This window comes from Gouania willdenowi, chromosome 14 (genome assembly GCF_900634775.1).
Source record: "Gouania willdenowi chromosome 14, fGouWil2.1, whole genome shotgun sequence".
Classification (NCBI taxonomy): domain Eukaryota; kingdom Metazoa; phylum Chordata; class Actinopteri; order Blenniiformes; family Gobiesocidae; genus Gouania; species Gouania willdenowi.
Window position 1 is genome coordinate 1363117 of NC_041057.1, and position 18930 is coordinate 1382046.

At 38.9% G+C, this 18930-nt stretch overlaps 2 protein-coding genes across 7 annotated transcripts in view; both read left to right on the forward strand.

Moving 5' to 3' along the window:
* Nucleotides 1–12011, forward strand: slc6a7 (solute carrier family 6 member 7). Of its 6 annotated transcripts, none has more exons than XM_028465933.1 (13): nt 1–184; nt 1713–1980; nt 3003–3134; nt 3217–3424; nt 4153–4291; nt 4658–4792; nt 4905–5008; nt 5479–5716; nt 6650–6787; nt 6851–6950; nt 7573–7691; nt 10554–10727; nt 11523–12011. In XM_028465933.1, the coding sequence occupies exons 1-13, from the start codon at nt 119–121 to the stop codon at nt 11688–11690; spliced, it is 1989 nt and encodes a 662-aa protein (XP_028321734.1). In that variant the 5' UTR covers nt 1–118; the 3' UTR covers nt 11691–12011. The 6 variants fall into 6 exon arrangements, 5 of the variants coding, with proteins under 5 accessions (XP_028321734.1, XP_028321735.1, XP_028321733.1 ...); XM_028465934.1 differs by having other exon boundaries at nt 6650–6739; XM_028465932.1 differs by having other exon boundaries at nt 6650–6950.
* Nucleotides 12012–14019: 2008 nt separating this feature from the next.
* The window catches only part of rb1 (retinoblastoma 1), a 32276-nt gene continuing 27365 nt past the window's right edge, over nt 14020–18930 (forward strand). The window contains exons 1-4 of the mRNA XM_028466183.1: nt 14020–14501; nt 15472–15592; nt 15666–15769; nt 18573–18707. Coding sequence (XP_028321984.1) covers nt 14404–14501; nt 15472–15592; nt 15666–15769; nt 18573–18707 — 458 coding nt within the window. The 5' untranslated portion in view covers nt 14020–14403. The remainder of the gene's footprint in view (nt 14502–15471; nt 15593–15665; nt 15770–18572; nt 18708–18930) is intronic.

Here is an 18930-nt window from a genome sequence, read left to right on the forward strand (position 1 = left end):
CCCGGAACCGCCTCTTTCCGTCCTTCATCACCACAGGTGCTCAAACAGGACCGCGATGTGTGCCACGGAGCCGTGGACCAGAGCCTGAAAACCACCTCCATCTGTGTCCGCGGAGGCAATGCAGGGCGGGAGCGGCGGCACCACAGCCCCGGAGAGGCGCCCCGGCACCGGACACGAAGAACAGGTAACACCGGGGTCCGTGAACGCATCACGGCGAGCTTGTTTTGTCGTTTCCGGAAAAGAAAAGTAAAAAAAACCTGTTTGACCGGTTTCACTACATTACGTCACACATTGTAGTTTATTTTCCCCTCGGGATCAATAAACGTCTATTTTATTTGATTTACTTTTACAAACATTAACGCACTGAGCCTTTAACACATCTGGGCAAACACAGGTCCGAGGCCCTTTAGAGGGTCCAACGTGGCCCACAGGAGAAAGTTAAAAAAAAAAAAAACATGATTTTTTTTTAACATATAATAATTATATTTTATTAGAATAAAGTCACAATTTTAACAAAATAAAATCATATTTTTATTACAATAAAGTATTAATTTTGTAAGAATAAAATCACAATTTTATTAAAATACAATCATATTTTATTAAAATAAAGTCAGAATTTTAATAAAATAAAATATTTTTTTATTAAAATAAAGTTACAATTTCATCAGGATAAAATCACAATTTTACTAGAATAAAATAATAATTTGATTAGAATAAGAAGACATAATTGTGTAAATTATTAAATATATATAATAATATTGACATGCTCACAGTTTCCAGTGTTTACATCACATGATGGAAGTCATTTTTAATCTGAAATTGTTGAAAATTCTGCCATTTTCCTCATTATTCTACAAACTCTGCACAAATTAAATAAAAATTTGGTCACAAAAATCATGAAAACTGAAGTAAAAATCCAGATTGTCACTTAGTGTTTGGATATTGTTGGTTATATACTTACATTAATGACAATATTAAGTAAGAAAACGTACAGAATTAAGTTGCTGCTCCTCCCTGTTAATGCAGGAAATCACATGATTTCAATGTTGTGAAATATTAAAAAAAATGCTTGAAAGAAAGATTTTTACAAAACTAAAAGTTTTATATAACAAGTTTTTTATTATTAAAATAATGAGGCGTTTTATGTTCCTAAACTGTAATGAATGACTCTCCAAAAACACACAAAATGACTCAAATAAAGATGCAAAATGACTTAAAAAACACAATAAATTAATCCAATAACGCACAAAATGATTCCGAAAACATACAGTATGACTGCAATAACACAAAATGACTATAAACGTACACATTTACTCCAAAAACACAGAGAATGACTCAATAAACGCTAAATGACTCCAAAAACACACAGTGACTAAAAACATGCAAAATGAACCAAATAAATTACTAAAAAACACAAAAGTCCAAAAACACAGAGAACGACTTAATAAACACTATAAACACTTAATAAAGACAAGAAAAAAAATGTACAAAATTACTCCATAAACATAAAAAATGACAACAAAATAACATGGAACTATGCAAAGTCACAACAAAATCTTGTAAAATGTCAACAAAAATACACAAAATTGACTGAAACTCTAAAACATGAACAAGAACAACGAGGCCACAAACGTAAAGGAGGATGTGTGTGTTTTATGTGATTAAATTTTAGTGTGAATATAAAATATAAAATATAATTTATCTTATTTCAGAGTTCACTTCATCAGAACGGACACATTGTAGCTTTAAATGGCCACGCCCCACACGCTGCTGCTGCTGCTTTGCCAATGCCACAGTTTACTCCTCCAGCTTCCAGCCCCGCCCCCATGGACACGCCCATGGACACGCCCACATCGAGCACGACCGTCCTGAGAGAGCAGTGGGAAGGAAAGCACGAGTTCCTGCTCTCCTGCATCGGATACTGTGTGGGGCTGGGAAACGTTTGGCGCTTCCCTTACCTTTGTTACCGCAACGGAGGAGGTGGGCGGGGCCACACACACCCTCACTTTGATCACAGGGGGTGGGGTCACACACACCCTTACTTTGATCACGGGGGGCGGGGCCACACTCAGAAAACACAAAATGACTCAAAAAACACAGAATGTCTAAACAAAACAAAATAAACTAAAAAAACTCACTAAATGACCACAAAACATGCAAAATGACTCTAATCTAATAAGACTAAAGAACAGAATTACTCTAAAAACACACAAAGTTACTCCAAAAGCATATAAAATGTTAACAGAATAACATAGAACTATGCAAAATAGTGTTTGTGCTTTAGTTTTTCAGGGTGTGTGTGTGTGTAACACATTGCTTCACACACTGCTCTTTGAGTTTACAGTAATTAAAGGCTTTTTTTTAAACTCACTAAACAAACACAAAACATCGTCATGCACTGAAATAATCTGTGATTGACTGAATCATGTTGTAGCTTGTCTGTTAGCTGTGGAGCTAACTAGCATGGCTGGTTAGTTAGCTGTGGAGCTATAGCTGTGGAGCTAACTAGCATGGCTGGCTAGTTAGCTGTGGAGCTAACTAGCATGGCTGGTTAGTTAGCTGTGGAGCTAACTAGCATGGCTGGTTAGTTAGCTGTGGAGCTAACTAGCGTGGCCTCTTGGTTAGTTAGCTGTGGAGCTAACTAGCATGACTGGTTAGTTAGCTGTGGAGCTAACTAGTGTGGCCTCTTGGTTAGTTAGCTGTGGAGCTAACTAGCATTAGCTGTGGAGCTAACAAGCGTGGCCTGTTAGTTAGCTGTGGAGCTAACTAGCATGACTGGTTAGTTAGCTGTGGAGCTAACTAGCATTAGCTGTGGCGCTAACTAGCATGGCTGGTTAGCTAGCTGTGGAGCTAACTAGCATTAGCTGTGGAGCTAACTAGCATGACTGGTTAGTTAGCTGTGGAGCTAACTAGCGTGGCCTGTTAGTTAGCTGTGGAGCTAACTAGCGTGGCCTGTTAGTTAGCTGTGGAGCTAACTAGCATGACTGTGTGGTGTGTTCCAGGCGTGTTCCTCATCCCGTACTTCCTCATGCTTTTTGTGACGGGCGTCCCTCTCTTCCTCATGGAGCTCAGCTTAGGCCAGTACGGCAGCGCTGGTCCCATCACGGTGTGGAAATGCTGTCCTTTGCTCAAAGGTAACGAGTCAAACTGTTCAAAACCATCACGTGTTTATCAATGATCTCTAACTTCCTGTTTCCTGCTTCTTGTTTCCTGCAGGTATTGGCATCGGGATGCTGTGTGTGTCCGTGCTGGTGTGTCTCTACTATAACGTCATCATAGCGTGGACGTTCTACTACCTGGGCAGCTCGCTGCAGAGCCCCTTACCGTGGTCATGTGACCACGTGGACAACGCAGCGATCTGTGGGAACGCTTCAGCTGCTAACGGCTCCTCTGATCCACTCAGTCCCACTGAGATCTTCTGGAAGTGAGTTTATTATCTGCTCTGACAATGATTGACTGAACACAGACACGGGAAACATGTGGGCCCCAAACAAACACACATTACTCCAAAAACACACAGAATGAAAATAAATATACAAAGTTACTCCTAAAACATATAAAAAGATTAAAAACACACACAAAATGACTTCGTAAATATACAAAATTACTTCAAAATGACTAAAAACATACAAAATCATTCCAAAAACCTATAAGTTGACTTACAAACACACACAAAATGATTAGAAACATACAAAATTACTCTAAAAACACCCAAATTACTTAAACACACAAAATCACTTAAAAAAACACAAAAAATGACTAAAAACACACAAAATTACTCCATAAACATACGAAATGTCATCAAAAATACAAATACACAAAATGACAGAAAAACACACAAAACAACAAAAATTACACAAAACACTAAGGAAAAAAACAAAAACAACTTTTATTACAGGGGGCGGGGCCACAAACGTGATTTTGTCTGATCTGAGGGTCACATGATCAACATTGTCAGTATTAGAATAATGACCAGATCAGAGCATTAATACAGGAAACAACTAAGAGTTTTGTTGTTGTTATTTTGTTGACATTTTCTGTTTATGGAGAAAAGTTTCTTTAGTGATTTATTTAGTTTTTCAGTCATTTTCTGTTTTTTTTTAAGTTATTTTGTGTAATAAAGTGTGTAAATGTGTGTGTGTTGTTATCCAGTGAGCGTGTTCTGGGGGTCGTGCACAGTGAGGGTCTCCACGACCCGGGTCCCGTGCGTTGGCAGCTGGCCCTGTGTCTGCTGGCAGCCTGGATCATCATCTTCCTCTGTATGATGAAGGGCATCCGCAGCTCAGGGAAGGTGTGTGTGTGTGTGTGTGTGTGTGTGTGTGTAACACATTGCTTCACTCACACTACTGTCATTGAGTCTAATTAAGGGCTTTGCTTTAAACTAAACAAACAAACGAGCGTCCACAGAGGCTCCTCCCACTCTGTATGTGTGTGTGTTCCAGGTTCTTCACGTCTGTGTGTGTGTGTGTAGATGGTCTATGTGACGGCTACCTTCTCATACCTGATCGTGTGTGTGTGTGTGTGTGTGTGTGTGTGTGTGTGTGTGTGTGTGTGTGTGTGTGTGTGTGTGTGTGTGTGTGTGTGTGTGTGTGTGTGTGTGTGTGTGTGTGTGTGTGTGTGTGTGTGTGTGTGTGTGTGTGTGTGTGTGTGTGTGTAGGTGGTCTACGTCACTGCTACCTTCCCGTACCTGGTCCTGGTGGTGCTGGTGATCAGAGGAGCCACTCTAGAAGGTTCTCTTCAGGGCGTGGCCTTCTACCTCACCCCAGACTGGGGCCGTCTGGCTAACGCTCAGGTGGCTAACACACACACACACACACACACACACACACACACACACACACACACACACGGAGGTGGTTTCCTGTGGTCAGAGCTGCAGTGTGTGTGTGTGTGTGTGTGTGTAGGTGTGGAACGATGCAGCGTCTCAGATCTTCTACTCTCTGGGTATCGGGGTGGGGGGGCTGCTCTCCATGGCCTCCTACAACAAGTTTGACAACAACGTCATCAGGTCAGTGTGTGTGTAACCTTTACACAACATATGTTTATCACAACAATGATTATATCTGATCTGAGGGTCACATGATCAACATTCATTAGAATAACAACCAATCACAGCATTAACAGGAAACTACTCAGAGTTTATGGGTTTTTATAAATGTTTCTATTATTTTTAGTCATTTTTCAACATTTTTTTGGTTAATTTTAGGTGTTTCTGTTGTCATTTTTCAAATTTGGGTGTTATTGTTGTGTGCTTTTATGCATTTTGTATGTTTTTAAGATATTTTAGGGTTTTTTGTCGTCTTGTGCAACTTTTTGTTAATTTTGTGTATTTCTTTTGTCGTCTTAGATATTTTTGTGTCCTTTTGTGTATTTCTCAGTAATTTTCTAACTTTTTGAGTTATTTTGTGTGTTTTTGTTGTTGAAATTCTTTTTCCTTGATCTGAACATCTTGTTTTATCTGCTCTGTGTGGATTCCAGGGACACTATCATCATCACCATGGGGAACTGTGCCACCAGCTTCTTTGCAGGATTTGCCATCTTCTCCGTCCTGGGTCACATGGCGTGGAGGAAAGGCGTGGCGGTCCAGGAGGTGGCAGACTCAGGACCAGGTTTGGCCTTTGTTGCTTACCCAGAAGCCCTCGCTCTGCTCCCAGGCTCCGTGTTCTGGTCCATTCTGTTCTTCATCATGCTCTTCATGCTCGGGGTGGATACACTGGTAGGAAACACACACACACACACACACACACACACACACACACAGATACAGGGAGGGAATGAAGTGAGAACGATAACGGGTTGAAGAAGATGAGCTTAAGGCTGCTGGAGACGAGAATGTTTCATCAGATAAATCCACATGTTGGCCTCAAAGATCAATAAATTAAATGTAAAGATTATTAGCTCTGGAAAAAAAAAAGGATGTAAAATGTTGAAATTGCCGCTAGAATAAAGTTAGTTTTCATCTCCACGATAAACACTCAATTATTGACGTTGTTGGAAAAGTTTCCTGCATTGCATTGTGGGATGTGGAATCCTGTAGACCAGGGGTTCTCAACCTTGGAGTTGCGACTTGCGAGACACTGGAGGAGGTCGCCAGATGCCATCAAGAAACTAAGAATATTTTTTGAACAATTTGAGGCAATTTTTGCTGATTTTTACCTCTTTTTTTGCAACTACACCAAACTCACCATATTTTATACTATTTTCATCACTTTTTCTTGCCATATTTTTGCTCCTTTTAATGTATTTTTGCTACATTTCTCCCATTTATGACACTTTTCCATCACATTTCAATGATTTCAATGACTTTTCATACTTTTTATAAACCCTTTCCACCACTTTTACACCTAATGTCACATATGTTGACCCATTATTGTCACTTTTAACCTCTTTTCACTATATTTTATGCACATTTTTGCCAATTTCACCACATCCACCATTTGTCATGCCCATTATTTACCATTTTAAACTAATTGTTCAAATATTGCCTCAGCAGCATTAACAGCATCATCACGTGGGAACAAAACCAAACCCTCAGATCAAAGCGTTCACGCTCAAAGTCTAAGCACAAGACCAAAACAAAAGTGATCTCTGCTACACATATTATCTACACACAGAGATCAGCTGTGTGAGTGTGTGTGTGTGTTTTCAGTTTGGGAACATGGAGGGCATCACCACCGCCGTGCTGGATGAGTTCCCCCACCTCAGAGGAAACACGCTGCACAAGTCTCTGTTCCTGGGGGTGCTTTGTTTCTGCTTCTACCTGATGGGCCTGCTGCTGGTCACCAACGTTAGTCTGTGTGTGTGTGTGTGTGTGTGTGTGCTCATCTTCATCCTCTCATCATCCTCACAGGGAGGGATCTACTGGTTCACTCTCATCGACTCCTTCAGCACCAGCTTCGGCCTCATCATCATCACTCTCTTCATGTGCCTGGGCATCTCCTTCTTCTATGGTATCTACGTCTCACTCTCCTCCTAACGATGACATCACTGTGTCATCATTAATTGTCACACAATCATGTTAAACAACTTGGATCACAGCAGAACAACAAACATGATCAGACGAACAGCCTGAGAACAGCAACCAACCTCAGCATTTATATAGGGTGTGTGTGTGTGTGCGTGTGTGTGTGTGTGTGCGTGCGTTTGTTCATTTGTTTTTGTTTGTTTGTTGTTCTGTGTGGTTTTGGAGTCATTTTGATTAGTTTAGTTGGGTTTTTGTATTTTTTTAGTTATTTTGTGTCATTTTCTTTACTTTTGTTGTTGTTTTGTTTATTTTCTGCTATTTGTGTGTATTTTTGTAGTCATTTTGTGTATTTTTTTATGTAATTTTGCGTATTTTTGGAGTTGTGTATTTTTTTGCTTATTTCAGACATTTTTTGTTGTTGTATTTTTGTCACTTTGGGCCTGTTGTCTGAAGCTGGATCCGTTAACTTCACCTAACCAAACATTCTCCATCACAGAGCGGCTGCAATTTTGTACGTTTACGTTCAGAACTGGTCCGAGGGCCACGTGTGGCCCACGTCTCACTGGTTTCCATCGTGGTGTGGGGTTTTTTTTGTGCGTCTCTTTCAGGTGTGAATCAGTTCTGTCAGGACATCGTGGACATGATCCCACTGTGCCCCCCCTGGTGCCGCAGACTGCTGCTCTACTTCAAAGCATGCTGGGTATTCTGCACGCCCTTCCTCCTGCTGGTCAGTCTCTGTTACTACATGTGCAGGGTTTGCATGTTCTCTCTGTGTTCTAAAGCTGCTGATGATAAAGTGCTGTAGTTTCAGTATTACAAGAGACAGAGATTTTACATTTGTGACCAATTTTTATTTAATTTGAGTACATTTTGTGGAAGTTCTTTCAGCAATTTGAGGTTAAAAAAAAAAAAGAAAAAGACTTCCATCACGATGTAAGCGTGGGAAAACTGATGCCTGCAGATATTGTGTGTTATGACTGAGATAGTTTGTCATTTACACAGTGATTGATGTTTTTATTTTCTCCTGTGGGACACGTTAGATGCTCTACATTTTACTCTCATGTACAGTTGCACGATACCCGCGATACCCCGCGGTGCCAAATTGTAACGGTTCCTACTATACTAGAAATTCTACACGACGGTGCTACCGTGGATTACGATATTACTGGTTTCCGCTACATAGCGGCTGCCTCTACTCTCCTCCTGGTTTCTCACTGCACGTTACTCACTTGAAAACAAACCAACATGGCAACCGAACTCCACAGCTGCTGAATGATTGGCTGTTTGCCTGTTACTGGTGACAAACAGAGATATGATAGGCTGTTTCTACACGCTGGGTCCGCCCATCTGTAGCTGATTGGCTGTTCGTGTGTTTCTGCTGGCAGAATGAACTCCATAAAGACAGCTCTGCTTAGACAGAAACTCACTTCAAAACAAAGAAGTTAAAGTTCTGTCTCATCTGGACACGTGCACGACTTACCGTCACAAACACCAGACAACACATGGCAGAAGCACCGGAAACGAGTGGCCAGTCTGCCACGGCGGCGTGGTCGTCAGTGACATCACTAATTTTGCTAAAAAAACCAAACTCCAAAAGTCCCATTAGGAACTATTTTGTCTTTAAACGAGGCAGAGACGGTAAAGCAATAGGAGATCTACTGTGCAGGCGCTGTCACCATCTATAGGAGCCAAAGGAAGAACACTTTTTGTTTTTTTACGCACAGACTCAGAGCGATCTTGTTTTTTAATTTTATTATTTACAGATAATTACAATGTACAAACAATATTTACAAATGATATTCATACAAAGGAGGATCACATCCAATCCCATAAAACACCAATGATGTCATCCAGAAAATACATAAATATATAGTTTTTTCAGGGAATCAGTTCCTGTTTATTGTATTTTATCTTCTATGGTTTATTATGTTGGAGAAAAAACATTATTATCAGATAGATTTTTTTTAAAAAGACATTGGTTTTCTTATCTTAAGTTGATGATTTATATCAGTTAAACATAAATTAATGTGCAAAGGAAACTGAATGATTATTTTTTAATTTCAACCATATAAATTCTAACTTCATGTATTAGTTTTTTTTATTGCTTACATGCTTTTGTTCATGTACTCTTATCATGCACCAAACAACACTATTAGTAATTAATAAGTATTTCAAACTTGTACAAATACATTGTTGTTCATAAAAATATTATTAATAATAATAATAATAATAATAAAAAAAGGCTTCAGTATCGCTGAATCGTGATATTTTGTCTGGTTTAATATCGTTGTTACTCATTTTAATATCGTGACCACTCTAGTCCCTTATATGTCTCTAAATGCCACAGGAAGGATCTATTCTGTGAATATTTCACATTTTTGTAGTAAAGATGAATTTAAAGAGTATATAGAACATAAAATGTGTTTAAAGTATTATCTTTACATTACTTTTTTTGTCAAGTCACATGTTTCAAACTCATGGCCCGGGGGGAAAATCCGGTCCTTTAGAGCATCCAATTCGGCCCACAGGAGAACGTAAAAATGACAGAGAAAACATAAATCATTGTGTAAATAAAACTCAACAATATTTACAGGTGCTCACACTAGTTTTTCTGATGCTAATATCACATGAATAAAGTCAATTTTAATGTTAAACTGTTGAAAATACTCAAAATACTTCAATTTCCCTTAATTAGATAGAAATTGGTCACAAAATCTAGGAAATTCAAACTTGGAACTGATATCTGTAATTTATGAAGTAATGCTCCAAAGTTGAGCTAAATGACTGTGTATATATACAGTATATACACCAGGGTTTTTCAACCCTGGGGTTGTGATACAATGTGGGGTCGCCTGAAGCGACTCGTACTAATAAAATAAAATAAACTACTGACTAAAATTGTATACTTTTAATTTTTTTATAGTTTTCATTTATCTGATTTGCACAATTAAAAAATCAACACATAATATCACATAAATAAACAATCTCAAACAACTGTATTATTTACACTATTTTTCTTTCTCAAATATAAATATACAGTAGTTCAAATAAAATGCAGTATAAAAAAAGAACTGAGCATATGATCACTTTGTGCTCTAATCCATACTTCTCTGTATTAATAACACAGTAAAACAGTCAAAAAACGATTTTTAGAGAAAAGTCTCTGGCATCGCCAGAAATTTGTGTAATAAAAATATGGTCTCGACCCGAAAAAGGTCGGGAACCACTGGTTTGCACACTTTATTAGGTTGATTCTGTTTTTTTTTATTCAGATTACGTTTTTTTAATGAATGTGTCCAAGCCTCTCATTCAGGAAGTAACGCTTTGTTTTGAAGTTACTCATTACTTAAGTCGTTTTTTTTACTCATACTCAACTACTTATTTAATGAGTACTTTTACTTCTATTTGAGTGATGATATTATGAAGTTATACGTGAGAACCGTTGGTTTACTCTAGCGACCACTGCTGATTGTTTGTTTCGCTCCACAGAGTAAAATGAGCACCTGTTCTCCATCATCGCCTGTGCCTCCCTGTAACGATGCGTGTTGAATAATTGATTTACTTCCTCTTCCTCCTCTTCTTCCTCCAGTTCATCCTGACCTATATCTTCATAGAGATGTACAACACGTCTCTCCACTACGGGGCCTATGTGTACCCTCGCTGGGGGAAGGCTCTGGGCGTGTGCATGGGGGCCACCTGCTGCCTGCAGATCCCCATCTGGGCCTTGGTAGCCCTCTGCCGAGAAACTGGAACTCTGAGAGACGTCAGTATCAGCCCGTGGTGTGGGAGCTCAGCTTTCACTATGAACACCACTATCAGTGCTGGGGTCAACCATAGACTTAAATATATAGACCATAGAATGGCAACTGGTGGCCCGGGGGCCACATATGGCCCTTGGTCTAATTTTGGGTGGCCCCCAATGAGATACTCTAAAAACAGACAAAGTAACTGAAAAATACACAAAGGAACAAGAAGAATGCTGTAAATAACTCCAAAAAGTTTCAAAATGACAGAATAAGACAAAAAAGGATTTGAAAAACACACAAAAGGACAACAAAAACACACAAACTGAGAAAACTAAATACAAGATGACAACTAATTACACTAAACAACAGAAGTATACAATATAATTAAACAAAAGTGACTCCAAAAACCAATATAAATACAATGAAAATACACAAACCCTTTGTTTCCTATGATAATGATTGTATTAGTAATTATTTTAAATACGTGCATGAGCGTTTGTGTGTGCGTGTACCACGATTGTTTGTGTGTGCACGCAGTGTGTTTTTGTGTGTGCGCACCATGAGTGTTTGTGTGTGTGCACGCAGAGGAAGGTTACATTGTATGGAGTTATTTATTGTAATTGAACTTTAGTAATTGAGAATGTGATTGTAACTGATTGTCAACGGGAAAATAATAACTTTAATTGTAATTGTGAAAAAATACCGGTCACCGTAATGATAATTGACTTGTAACTGAACGTGGATAATTGAAGACGTAATTGTAATTGAAAAATGCAATTGACCCCAACCCTGGTTGTGTGTGTTTGTTGCAGCGTTTCCAGAAGTCCATCCGCCCTTTGAACTGTTGGAGAGAAAACTACCTGAACAGTGTGGGCCGGGTGCAGGAGGCGGAGCCTGAGAGGGTGGAGGCGCCGTTCACCGTCACGCTCACCGACATGGACTTCACCGCCATGACGTGGGAGCGTGGGAGTGAGGCGTAAACAACAACACAACGAGCCCACACACACACACACACACACACACACACACACTGTTGGCCCTGGAGGCTGTGGCTGCTTTATTTATATTCTTAAATATAGTTTTTTATGTTTTTTTTACATTTCAAAGAGTGCAAACAAATAGATGGTGATTATTTAATTTGAAATGTGTGCAACAACATGTGATCTACGACTGCCAACGCTCGCAGAGGAACAGGAAGTGACCTGCAAACAGGAAGAACCACCTCAGAATGCTCTAAAAATAATAATAAAACAATCATTTTTTAATAAACTTTTAATGCTTGAATACATTTATGAAAAATGCTGCTGTTTCTTGTTTGTTTTTTTTACCAGTCACTTCATAAGTATTGCCATTATTTTATTTCATATATTTAGGTCATATCTACATTAACTCTACAATCTATAAAGCAGTGGTTCTCAATCTGTTCAGTACACGACCCCCAAAATAATAAATAAATAATCCATAAAGTCAGTAAAATGATGGTCCATTGTTCTATGAATCTGTGATAACCACATTTATTTATTCATCTGAATAATATCCACTGTTATCCAAGAACGTTTATTATTATTATTATAGTCATCTTAAAGATGGAAATTCTTTTCGTTTTAATCACTAATAAAATGGTTCAAAGTTAGCAAAAATGGTGGTGAAATGGGATTTTAAAAACCACAAAAATTGTTTAAAAGTTGCAAATTAGAGTGGATAAAAAATAGACAGAAGAAGTGGTAAAATGGGTTCAAAGTGTCAATAATGGAACAATTAGTTCAAACTGTCAAATTATGAATGGAGTTAAATTGGCCAAAATAATCATGAAATATGAAAAGAGGTTAAAAGTGACAATAACGGGTCAACATATGTGACATTAGGTGTAAAAGTGGTAGAAAGGGTTTATAAGTGCTGAACATGTCTGGAAAGTGGTGAAAAAAAAGTGCAGTAAAGTCATTAAAATGTGATGTAGAAGTGTCAGAAATGGGAGAAATGTAGCAAAAATACATTAAAATGAGCAAAAATATGGCAAGAAAAACTTGTGAAAATATGTTAAAATATGGTGAGTTTGGTGGAGTTGCAGAAAAATGGTAAAAATAAGCAAAAATGGGCTTAAATTGTTGAAAAAAAAATCCTAGTTTCTTGAAGGCACCTGGTGACTCCCTCCTATAGTGTCTTGTGAACCCAAATGGGGTCCTGACCCCAATGTTGAGAAACCCTGTTTTAATAGACTCATTATCGAACATGTTTGATGAATTCATTTTTCCAAAAATAAACGTTTCATATGAATAACTTTTTTCTTTCATATTAATAACTTGAGCTAACGAACATAAAGATGTCTATTATTGTGTTACTGTAGGTGGGCTTTAGCTACAAGTTAATTCACCAATGACTAACAAAATGTTAGCATCTAATGCTAACTGCAAAAAAAATGAAAATGACTTTCAGAACAGTTGGTATTTTAGTTGGTGTATTTTTTAAAGCCTTTAAAGTTCAGTTTGGAATGTTTGTGACTCAGTCTTTTGACTAAAATACAATGTTAGTTTTAGTCTAAATTTACTAATCATGACTATTGAATTGAAGTTGTCGTCTAATTTTAATCAACTAAATGACATTTAGAATTTAGTTGATTAAATCTGTCACTGATATAGTCGACTAAAATATAAAGGATAAAAGCATAAGCATTAAGAAAAAAAATTCAGTTAGCATTGATCAACTTGATTTTGAATGGTGTTAATGTTTGTAAACACACGGACAGATATGATGTGATCAATAATTACATCACATGATCGGTCAAGTTCTGATTGGATTTCGTCCTATGTGATGAAATGTTAATTACAATTTATTATACTATTATAATTAAGGTATTATGATCATATTTTATCACTACACGACCCTGAAAAAATAAGCAAGTGGGTCAGAAAATGGATGTATATATTATATTATATTATTAAAAAATTTATTTTCATTAGTCCACGAAAATCTCATTATATTTAAATATTGTTTTTGTCCACATGTATTAATTTTAAATTAGTCAAAGTCTATCGTTATCTTCACCTAGAAAAAAATTAGCTAACAAAAATGTTTAGTCAACAAATGAACACGTATTTTATGTTTTTATTTTCAGTGACCTTTTAATTGTTTTATTTTTATTTCAGTTTCGTTTTTGATTATTTATTTACGTGTTGTGTTTAGATTCAGTAGAAGAAGAAAAAACAAGGAACGTAACCAACGTAACGACGTCAACAAGTTTCTCTTGGCGGGATTAATGCAAATCACCGGATATTGCGTAGTCGTTTTTCCCGCGTTTTTCAACCACATGCTTTGGGTTCCTTCGTTTTCGGGCGATCACGTGACCGGTGTGGCGTCAGAGTTATTTTTGGATTTTGTTAACTGTCCCAACAAAATGTATTAACAAGTGTTTTGTCAACAAATAGAATAATTGAAATGATCAAACCAGCTTCATCAATGCGGTGATACACAAAGTACAGGCCGCAGCGCCACAGCGACACTACCGGGCACCGCCGTGTCGCAAAACGAGCGCCCGCCGCGTCACGGTGGGAGGAAGTCCGTGAGATTTTTGTGGTGTTGTTGCGTTGGGATTCGAGCAGTGGCTTTTAAACCCAGAAAACACCGTTTGGTGTCCTTTAAAGCGGAAGTGTTGGGTTCGGACGGTGTAGTTAGTGTGTTTGTGGAGCGGACGGCACCATGCCACCGAAGAAGCGCCTTTCCGGGACCAATGTGAGCAAAGAGCCGAAGGCCGGAGCTGCGGAGCGGAGAGAGAGTCCCGAGATGTCCGTCAGAAAGTAAGAGCTTTGAACGCCTCACAGCAGCTCACTAACTCCATAGTTAACTCATTATTAACTAGTTTTACATCATTAACTAGTTTTACATTATTAACCTATTATTAACTAGTTTTTCATTATTAACTCATCATTAACTAGTTTTACATCATTAACTAGTTTTACATCATTAACTAGTTTTACATCATTAACTAGTTTTACATCATTAACCTATTATTAACTAGTTTTTCATTATTAACTCATCATTAACTAGTTTTACATCATTAACTAGTTTTACATCATTAACTAGTTTTACATCATTAAGTAATTATTAACTAGTTTTACATTATTAACTCATCATTAACTAGTTTTACTTCCTTTTATTCTCATTTATAACGTCCCACAGAAGTGTCCTGTCTCCTTTCTCCTGTTCTCTCTCTCACACACACACATACACACACACTCACACACACACACACTTTTTGTTGTTGTCTTGAAGTTTTTTGAAGTCGTCTTATTTGTTTTTGTTGTTTTGTGTATTTTCTTGTTTGTTTTTGTTGTATTTTTGATGTTTTATATATTCTGGTTGAGTTTTTGGAGTTGTCTTTTAGATATTTGTTGTATTATATCTTTTTCCTGTTATTTTTGTTTCATTTTTTATGTTTTCTTGTATATGTGTGTATATATATGCTGTGACGGTTTTTGTACTCTTCTGGTATGTTTTTGTTGTATTTTGTGTATGTTTGTTGTTTTTATATATTTTCCTGTTATTTTTGCGTACATTTTTGTTGCCTTCTTGTTTGTTTTGTGTTAATGTTGGTTTATATCTTGGTGCATTTTTGTAGTCGCTGTGTATGTTTTTGTAGTATTTTTTATGTAAGTTCGTTCTATTTATTATTCTGTTATTTTTGTAGTTGTCTTGTACGTTTTTGTTGTTTTATATCTGCTGGCTTCAACAAGTGTGTGTGTGTGTGTGTGTGCGTGTGTGTTGCAGACACAAAGAGAAGGACTCAGAGTTTGTGACGTTGTGTGAGAGCCTCCACGTCACAGACCTGGTGTGTGAGCGAGCGTGGACGCTGTGGAAAGCTGTGCAGGAGGGTGTGGACCAGGTGACGGTGTGTATCACTAACAGTAGATGTTATGGATCATATGGTCGTCTGCATTGTGTGTGTGTGTGTGATGTTTCAGGGAGATCAGAAAAGGCTGTGGGCAGCGTGTCTCTACGTGACGGTGACGGACACAGACGCCTCCTGCTTTACGCTGACTCAGCTTCTCAAAGCGGTCGATCTGAAGTAAGGACTTCCTGTGATACACGTCATGTGATCATTGGTGCAGGTGCTCGAGGCGTGCACGCAGCACATACGCAGTAAATTAAATGTTTTTAATGGATTTTAAGTGACGGAGACACTGGTATTAATACCAGACTACTACTACTTCTTCTTTTATTGGTTGTCGTTGCATGGATTGGGGTTCTGTGTTTGCACGGCCTGGTACTGATCCAGGACCAGTGTCTGAGGACTTCCCAAACCTACTGATCAATCATTTTAGGGATTTTTTTTCTTGTCCTTTGAATCATTTCTATGAAAAAACAGAAAAATGTACCAGATTTAATTAGTCTATTTTTCATCTGTCGTACAAATTAAAGGAAATATACAGTGAACTATAATAATCTGTTTTGAACACTCAAAGACGCTTTACATGGGAATAAGAGTTTCTAATGGGTGGTGGGAGTGAGTTCCAAAGGGTGGGGGCAGCGATGGCGAAGGCTCGGTCCCCCAAAGTCCGGCGGTTAGTGCGAGTGATGGAAGTGAGGCGGTTGGTGTCGGCTGAGAGGAGGTGAGTGGTGGGTTGGTGTTGTTGCAGGAGCTCGGTGAGGTAGGGCGGGGCCAGGTTATGGAGGGACTTGTCGGTGAGGAGGAGGAGCTTGTATTGAACGGGGAGCCAGTGGAGCTGTTAGAGGACGGGGGTGATGTGTTCTCTGGACCGAGTGTCAGTGAGGAGGCGGGCAGCAGAGTTCTGGATGTATTGCAGTTTTTGGAGGTGAGTGGTAGGAAGTCCGTAGAGAAGGTTATTACTGTAGTCGAGTCTGGAAGTGATGAAAACATGGATGAGGATTTCAGCTGTTGACTGGGTAAGGGAGGGGCGGAGGTGGAAGAAGGAATGTTTTAGTGATGTGTGTTTGGTATGAGAGGGTGGAGTCCATTATGATGCTGAGGTTGTGTGTGGAGGGGGAGGGGGTGACATTGACCGTCGATGAGGAGGGTAAAGTTGTGGACAGAGGGGAGGAGAGATTTGTTGCTTTTGAGTTTGAGAAAGTTATTGTCCATCCAGGTTTTAATGTTGGAGATACAGTTAGTGATAGTGGAGAGGATGACTGGGGTGATGGATTTGGTGGAGATGTAGAGTTGGGTATCATCAGCGTGGAAGTGGAATCCATGGTGGCGAATGATCTGACTGAGGGGAAGCATGTAGATAGTAAAGAGGAGGGGCCAAGCATTGAACCTTGGGGGACTCCGTGGGTGACGGGAGAAGTGTGGGAGTTACAGTTGTTGACAGAGACAAAGTGGTGACGGTTGGAGAGGTAGGAGGTGAACCAAAGCAGTGCTGTGCCGGAGATGTCCAGTGATTGTAGACGGTGGAGAAGAACAGTATGGTCTATTGTGTCAAATGCAGCGGAGAGGAGGAGGAGGATGGATAAGGAACCTGAGTCAGCGGCGAGGAGGAGATGTTTGTGACTTTAAGAAGTGCTGTTTTTGTGCTGTGGAGTGAACGATATCCGGATTGAAATGTTTTGAAGAGATAAGAGGAGTGGAGATGTTGGTGGAGTTGGGTGATGAGAATTTGGGCTCCAGAATTTTAGAAAGTAGCGGTTTGAAGTCGTCAGGGTTAAAGCTGGATTTTTCAGGAGGAGTGCGATGGTGGCAAGTTTAAGTGGGGATGGGACAGATCTAGAGGTAAGGGAAGTGTTAATGATGCTGGTGGTGAGGGGGGTGAGAGTGGGTATGCAGGTTTTGAGGAGGGGAGATGGGATCTGGTCAAGCTGGTAACTGGGAAATTTCAAGGTTGTGAGAAGTTTGGTGGTGTCAAAGGGGGACAGAGGAGAAAAAGAGGGAAGGCTATGGAGTGTGGGTGGAGCGAGTTCATGTTCTGGGGAGGAGTAACGGAGGAAGTGGATGCTAGTGAACAGTGTATGGTATGGATAGATGACAGGAAGTTAGTACATTTGTCTGTAGTGAATGTGGAGGTGATGTTGTCCTGGGGTTTGGTCAGTTTGGCAAATTGGAGATGATTGTACGGAGGTTTGAGGAACGTGAGTGGATGAGTTGAGAGTAGAAATTGGACGGGGCAGTTTTGAGGACGGGGTTGTATGTGGTTGTAACGTGTTTGTAAGCTTGGGTATGGACAGTGAGACCGGTTTTTCTATGGAGTCTTTCAATTTGTCTTTTGTGTGTTTTTTTTTTTTTTTTTTAAATTGTGGAGATCAGGGGTGAACCAAGGGGCAGAGGTGGAGAAGGAGACTGTGGTGGTTTTGAGGGGGGCTGGTTGGTTGAAGCAGGAGAGTGTGTGGTTGTAGAAACTGACTAGATCAGAGGCGGTTGGATGTAGTTACATAATAACATATCACACTTCCATTTACATGTTATTAAATGAGAATATTACTAAAAAAAATAAACAGTATTTGATAAGAGACAATCGTCATATAATAAAAGACAAGTTTATAAAATAAAACATTAAAAGTCACCAAGAGACACGTGCATTCAGGGGAAACACGAGTTAATGTTGGCAGTCTGAGGTCAATCCTCACTTTAACCAATAGATGGCAATATTTTACATATTTATATATGGAATCACAAGAATAGTGAATTTAAGATGTTTTCTCTCCCTTTGAATTGGACTTTTGTTTTTTTTTTATTTACTTTGTGGACTGATGTGTTCCCATAATGCACTGCTGCACATATTGGTCTGTGTATCCTAAAGTTTATTTCTGTGATTATGTTTAATATTCATCTTGCATTACTCTGTTACTATTATTTCTTTAATATTATTGATATTTTCTAAGTGAAAATGAACTCTTGCTGTTGTTTTCCTCCTCAGTGTGACACAGTTTGTGTCTCTGGTGAAAAGGTTGGACGTGAATCTGGACACGATCAGCACCAAAGTGAACTCAGCGCTGACGCGAGTGGAGAAGAACTTTAATGTGATGTTGGCTCTGTACCAGAGATACGAGAAGTTAGTCAACATTTCCTCTGAGCTTTTTAGCTTTTATATAGAGCTGCAACTAACCATTATTTTCATAATTCATTGATTAGTCAATAAATTAATCAGTTAATAGGTAAATCTATAAAGCACATTTAAACCCTGCTTAAGATGATAAAACTGAAATAAAAGTGTCTCTCACGCACAAATGCGAGGGCACGCAAGTCACACACAAACACTGGTGCACACACACCAA

What these genes read in the sequence shown, in the direction of transcription:
- slc6a7 (XM_028465932.1), top strand. Translation starts at nt 119, where the DNA reads ATGCAGGGCGGGAGCGGCGGCACCACAGCCCCGGAGAGGCGCCCCGGC. An exon ending in CCCACTGAGATCTTCTGGAA is followed by an intron (nt 3,425 to 4,152) that starts GTGAGTTTATTA and finishes GTTGTTATCCAG; the next exon opens with TGAGCGTGTTCTGGGGGTCG. An exon ending in TGCTCGGGGTGGATACACTG is followed by an intron (nt 5,717 to 6,649) that starts GTAGGAAACACA and finishes GTGTGTTTTCAG; the next exon opens with TTTGGGAACATGGAGGGCAT.